The 7,569-nt window shown below is 29.7% G+C and overlaps 1 protein-coding gene across 1 annotated transcript in view; it reads left to right on the forward strand.

Moving 5' to 3' along the window:
• The window catches only part of LOC108694926 (serine proteinase stubble-like), a 12,363-nt gene that overhangs the window by 2,936 nt on the left and 1,858 nt on the right, over positions 1 to 7,569 (forward strand). Inside the window, exons 2-3 of the mRNA XM_018204619.1 lie at positions 5,342 to 5,646; positions 7,023 to 7,174. Coding sequence (XP_018060108.1) covers positions 5,342 to 5,646; positions 7,023 to 7,174 — 457 coding nt within the window. The remainder of the gene's footprint in view (positions 1 to 5,341; positions 5,647 to 7,022; positions 7,175 to 7,569) is intronic.

Consider the following 7,569-nt stretch of genomic DNA (forward strand, 5'->3'; position numbering starts at 1 on the left):
TTTCTTTCGATATCATAATTTAATTTAAATGTTTCGTGGATTGATAAAAATTTGTTATCTAAAATTTCATATTTAAAAATACAAATTGGAAATATTCAATTAAACATTTATTATCCAAAAAGGATAATAATATTTCATTTAGAATGTTTGTTTATATTTTCACATGTTATAAGCTGTATAAAAAAATAGAACTCATTAGTAAATAATTAAACAAATTATAACACGTTGTTCTATCGAACTGATGACGCGGCGACCAATTACTATTAATACAATGCGCATATTGTGAATAATACGGTTGATTAATCGTCATCCAAGCAGATATAAATTATGTCCTTGTAACGATACAAGAACTGGCAACCTAGCGACGCAGCATCGATATTTCTCGTTCGACGATATCCCACGGTAAATTAATGTTCAGCAGTACCTTATTACCAACGTCATTTTGCGTGCAACGTTGCGTAATTCACAGACGCGTTCGTGTGCCGATATACTAGTGCCAGGAGAGCCGCACGATTTAACGAGCCGAATCGAAATTAATTCCAATCAATTTACCGATTCGGTATCCAATTAATTTTTAACGAAGCTGATCGTAGAAAAAAATCAGTTATAGTCTCGAATAGCAAATATTATTCGTGCAATAAAAAAAAGATGCAATTGCGAAGATATAGACTTAATAACTTAATTAATTTTGTTTTAATTTATTTAAATAGATTTTTTTTGGATATATTAATTCTGTTTTTCATTCCGTTTGTTTCTTAAGTAAATAGAAGAACAATACAAAAAAAAATTCTGCACTAATCGTGTAGAAAATTGAGTCCCGGTGAAATAAGAATTAGTTCTCACAAATAATGCAGTTTATAATGTAATCAACAGAAGACAACAAGACTCAATAATAGATAGTTTTAGTTATAATGTATCAAATAAAACTTATGTTCACAAAACAAATTTGATACACCATAACTGAAAAACTATTTATTATTGAGCTTTATGTCTATGATATCTTTCATTCGTTACATTATATAATGTACTCTAAAAAGTAACCGTCATCTCTAGAATATATAAATAAAAAAAAAAAACCGTCATCTCTAGAATATATAAATAACGCAATTAGTTTATCTTTAATAGGATTGGAAAGTCTAAAACGTATATAGAATTAATTCATAACTTTTATAAAATATTTTTTATCTAAAAATTTTTTAAATTCCAAAGTCTATGTCTGATTTTTTTTTACTTCTATGGACGAGAGAAATAAAATTACAAGCAAATTTTATAATATAACTATTAAAATATAAAATATAAAATACAAAATATAATAAAACTATTAAAATTTAAATATTAAATAATTAATCTAGTAATATATTCATTGTTTCACGATCATCTACTTATCGCTTCATAAGACTTTATGACTTTTTTTAGAAAAAGCTAATAATATTGCATTCTGTAGGATGTTCGCTTCAAAACTTGTCTTAAGATTTATTTTTCTTTTATTATTAAAATATAAAATTCTCCATTAAATATAGGATATCCTATTTTAATAAATGCATTTAAATATAGATAAAATATTGCGATATGGTTTTTTCAAAATGTATGATTTCAAAGGAGATATATTTTAATTTAAAAAATTTGATTTAGAGTAACAGCATCAAGATAAAATAAAATTTTATTTTATTTCTTTAACTCATTAAAGCTCACAGCTAAATCAGTAGGTTAACAAAAAATAATAATAAAAAATAAAACCGGAATAGAAAAACTTTTGATATAAAAAGTACATTACAAAAATTAATTTTATAACAAATTGTTTGAAACTATTATTAAATATTGAAATTGTTATTAAATATTGATTATAGAGGGATTACGCCAATCTATTATGTGTGTGTGGTTACAAAAGCATGTATAACTTTTTCTTCTTTCATTTTCCAATTATGCAGAAAAATAAGATAAAAATTGGGTTATTGAAACTCATTTCAGCTATAGCTAACCTATAGCTAACCAGTAAGCTTAACAACAAAAATAACACAATGAAGAGAAATAATTCTATTTTTAGTAATCATGTATATTTTTGCAAATACATTTTTCATTTTATAAAAAAACCAATTTAAAAAAATTATACGTGTTTCTTTTGTAATTTTTTCTAAAATCTATTGATATAATCGGTTTCCTTTTCAATCAATATTTAACACTTTTTTATAACAATTTGTTACAAAATTGATTTTTTGCAATATTCTTTTTATCATATTTGAAATCGCGACTTCAAAACTCTTTTTGTAGGTATTTCCATTTTCATACAAACATTAATCTTCAAATTTTATAATTTTGACACAACATTCACTATATATTGTAAGCTGCATTATATGTAAAAACTAACTCATTTCACCGATCCAATTTTCGATATAATTAATGCGGAAGTCTTTGAAAATTTTTAATAAATTAAAATTACCTGAATTTGATATATATGTTTAAGTACACATATTACTGAGAAACTATATTAAATTAGAGATTTGATTTCATACTGATTATGGGTATTATAGTAAATGTAATTTTATAAATATACATATATTCACATATAATATATATCACAGATCTATATATCACAGAAATTAATAAAATCAGGTCAGAGAGATTTGATTTTACCATAGTGATCATACAGATTAAAGTAAATATGATTATGTATATAAATAAATCTATATAAATAACCAATAAATCTATATAATTAATTATTAAATATTCATAATACCTATATTTAGCTATTATGAATATTTGATAATTCAATAGCTTATATTAATCTCATTTATCGATTATATTTTGTGTGAAGAGGATGTTTTGTGTTCGTCAATACGTCTAAACATACATACTAAATAGGAGAAAGTAACGTTTGTCTAGCTGGCTTCCCCATTTAACTAAATCTTAATGAATAAATTATATAATAATAACTGAAAAAGAAATTTTTGTTACGTATTTTGAGAGCGCATAAATAACGCATTATCATATAATTTATTCATTAAGACTTGGTTCAGTGGAAGGTCCAGCTAGGCAAATGTGAGAAAGTAATACAATATATGATAGTTCAATTATGATAGTAACTTCTACGATATATTTAAAGTAAATGTTTCATAAATCAAGCTGCCGATTTATCTTAATAGAACGTTTGCCATAAGAAATGCTAGCTTATATTAAAATTGTTTGTCCAAACAAATCAGCATTGGCTATAGTAACCGTTACAATATATCTTGTCGCAACGAGCAACGCTCCTCGCTGCAATCCGTCTGAGCGCTCGTGCATTTTAATTGGAAGGACGCGATGCTGAGAAGAGAGAAGCGAGTGCCGGAGATGCATTGAAAGTAAACCGTATAATCCGAGCCGCGGAACAATAGCGGGGACTCGACGACGATGGAAAGGTCCATTAAGGCGGCTTTGTAAGGAGCGGCAGTGAAACAGGGCCTGGAAACTTAGAAAACGCTCCGCGATAAACTCCAGAGGAGCATGAGGGAAGATGTGCAAGGAGTTACTGACGAAAGTGGGACGGTACGGGCTTGCGAAATACAGTCACGAGATGCGAGACGGAGGCGGGGAAAGGGGCACGGATGGAGGGGGGTGCTGTAATATTGTTAATTATTCAGAGGTACTATAGACCGATTAATTAACTGAAGCCACTCCGGCCGGGTCAGGCATTCAAGGGAGCTCTGCAGACGCGTCGTTCGAGCGGGACAAAAATCCCGGTTAAATAATTACTGACGTCTAAGGGAAAGAAACTGCGAAAGAGCTGGAATTCGTCAGCACCGTTAAGGGAGGGTTGGGCGGGAAAAAAGAAATGAAAGGATACATCGATGGTAAGGAACTTTCCGCCTCGAACATTTCCATTTTCGGTGCCCTAAATTTGTGCGATTATTCTCTGGTGCCATTTCGATATTAGATAAGGTTCTTTTATGAGGATATCAAAAGAAGAATAAAGAATACTGTTTTATTTTTCATTCATAATTTTTACGACGCGAAAATAAAGATTTTTATGAGAGGCATGTAAGTTGAACATTTCGAAGTTTCCAAAATGTTTTCAAAGATGTGTATATTATTCATCTCAAACTTTTTAGTGGATTTTTACATGTGACATAAAACATACATAATTTTTATGTATGTAAAAAAAACACGCATAATTTTTTTATTCAATAATATCATAATGATAATAATTAATAATTTTACATAAATTATATGGAATGCACGTTATTATTCTTTTCGTAATGAATTTTTTTTCCAGATTATTGTTCTAAAAAACAACAATTGAACAAAATGTAACGTTTTAATTTTGATCGCGTATTTTATACATAATATCGCTCCCTTATTTAAAAAATGATACATTTCAAAAAATGTGATTTTCGAGTTAAAAATAAATTAACAAACATTATATTTATTATTAATTATTGAAAATGAACTAATTTGACTTTATTAAAAAAATCGTAAAAAAAATATTAGAATTTAAAAATAATTATTTTTAAAAAATGGTTATATTGCTTACGACTCAAAAAGGATAGTTTATGAAGGATTGTGAAACGAAAATAATAAAAATAATATTTGAACATAAAAATATATTCTTTTTGTTAATATTTATTTAATTAGTCAATAATTTTCTGTCAAGTTGAAAAATAATTTTTTCCCTTTTTTGAGTAACTTAATTTGAATTGTGTTGTTTTCAAAATAAGGGAACGATATATTGATATGAATGATATATATTATATATCATTCAATGCCAATAAAAAAAAATATATATTATAAGATGTCCCATAAAAATCATATCATTTAAGAAACTTTTGATATTGTTATAATTTTTATAAGATTCTCTGTATGTATGTTAATCGTATAATTTAAACATCATATATTCTACACTGTTAGAAATGTAACCACAAGCTTTCTTTACATGTAAATGAAGCTCGTGGTTATGAACGAAATTAAATGAATAATTTAATGAAAATTAAGTTAAACAGTAGTTACATAAATATAATGAACCTGCACATTAAATTTCATAAATTTTCATGAAAAATACATTAAATTTTCTTCAGTCTAAACACATTAAATATAATGTACATGTACACAAATATACTTTTTAGTTATAAATACATTAAATTTAATGTAATGTAAATGTAATGTCATAAAATTAAGTTCAAATTGTGTAACTTAAAAGTATATTAAATTTTATGAAATTTTTAACAGTATATAGCACATGCTCTTTTTGAAAAAAAAAAGACGGAAAGAAAGAAAAAATATATTTTCGTTTCAATAGCATTTGTTAAATAATATAACGTGTTGTACGTATATTCGTGAATTAACTCTTTCGTTTTCACTTCAATTTCAGTGGTACCAACAAAATACCAATAGGACAATTGCGCGTCACTCTGGGTGAACACAATTTAAGGGCTCCAGAAGTGCCGGCCGCAAGACATGAAAGCGTCATAAACGCGGTGTTGCATCCTGGTCACAGGTGCGGCAAGTATGTGGACGATATTGCTCTGCTAGAGCTCGCTAGACCGATCAGTTGGTCGGAAAGCGTGAAACCCGCATGTTTACCTGTGGCTACAGGGAAACCAGGGTACAGCGCCTTTGGTGGCGTTGAAGCTATAGTGGCTGGCTGGGGATGGCTCGGAGAAGATAGAAGCAAATGTGAGTAAATAATTGTCTCTCTTTTCTCGAAATCGATTGCATGCATAGTGATGGCGCCTCGAGATTAGCTCTCATTATGTTGATTATTCCTGTATTTTGATCCTTATGGGCAAATGTACTATTTCAATATAAAATTCAATATAAAACCACCGCGTGACACTGCCGGAAGTTCCAATTATCATATAATTCTTTATGTAATATAATTTATGTCATATAATTTAAAAAAGAATTTTTTTTTTTAAACATATGGATATCACATATAATAATTTCGTGTCAATGGCAGTTATCAACAGCAGTTTCACGCTTTTTATTTCTACAATTAACAATTAATAATAATTGAGGTTAAAAACTCAGTGTATCTCGATATTTTTATACGTAAACACTATTAATTCGCGAGTTGTGAGTAAATCTCTGTTAGGGACGCAACGGGTAAAGGTCCTACTCGATCGTCGACCAAGTTGCGAATATCAGGGTCTTCATAAATACCTGAGATATATCAGTAAGCCTGAAGTTTCGATAAATCTTATCACGATAACGATCGGAGCGACACCAGAGAAACACGCACCAAAGTTTCCATAATCACCAAAGTTCTCACAAGCGTTGAAGTCCCAGTAGACTGGAAGTATACAACTTTCTCTCCATCTCTCTCTGAAATCAATAAAATGGACAAGGTCATTTTACTCACATAAAACGGAAGTCATCGAGATACGCATTAGTTTTACGAAAAAGTTATTTTTATCTGAAATGTTGATTATAAAATAATTATACAAATTTTATACATTATGACAAAAAGATATTTTGATAGATATTTCAATAAACAAAAAACTGTTTAACACCTTGTATTTAAAATTTATCTAATTAACATCATATTTTGCATCTTATAATCAACTTTGAATTTATGTAATTAATTAAATTCATTAAATAGAAATTAATTATACTCTTATGTTAAAATTGTAAAGCGATTTGGATATTATAATTAATACAACAACTAGATTATAACATAGACTAGATGTGCAGCAATTATTATTAATTAAATTCATCCATTAAAATATTTCACGATAAATAATGTTTTTCATGATAAATAATGCTTGCTTACGTAAATAATGTTTTGCGTGTAATAGTTTTTCATGATGTGTCAGCAATGTGATATCCATTTATATTTAGCACGCATCTTAAAATTTAAACATTACAGATATAAAATTTTAGCGTTATAATGTTATTTTAAAATATTTTCTCCAACATGGGGGAGGGGGGAGGGGGAGTTAGAACTGGAACGTCATTAGGTTGCATACTCCGTCTTAAGGCAACGACGAATGTTAGCAATAATCTATCGTCTAAGGTCGCAGTAAACAGCACAAATTGCCGTTATATTTTAGACAAGAGAGCGGACGTGCTGCAAAAAGTGGAAGTTCGCGTGGTGACGAACGCTGTGTGTGATGAATGGTACGCGAGTCAGGGCAAGTCATTCAGCGTTGAAACGAAGCAAATGTGCGCTGGCTGGGAGGAAGGAGGAAAAGACTCCTGCTGGGTAAGTGAAAAAGGTGTCCACTGCAAATTTATCTTTCGGTCGCGTGAAACGTTCGCATTTTTGCGCTGCCGCATCGTTGCTCGCTCGGCGCCGCTTGTCAATCGCCCGATCATGGAATTCATGGTTCGTCGGGCGGGCACGACGCGAATTTCAATAAATACCCACGCTACCGTGGTAATGCGTGTACAATGCTGTTCAGGCATGATAGCCAACCATGCTGGATGATACTGGTCCCCGGTAATTGGATCGTATATAATTGCATTGGCCTCGCTCTGCGGATCTCTAACATAGACTGGTATTTATGCGAAATTGTAACAGGAATTGGAGAAGAAGCGATAATGTTTATTAAAGAACGAAGATTATTGTATAAATTACGTTATTGTCTTGATTACTCA

This window comes from Atta colombica, unplaced genomic scaffold (assembly GCF_001594045.1).
Source record: "Atta colombica isolate Treedump-2 unplaced genomic scaffold, Acol1.0 scaffold126, whole genome shotgun sequence".
NCBI lineage: Eukaryota > Metazoa > Arthropoda > Insecta > Hymenoptera > Formicidae > Atta > Atta colombica.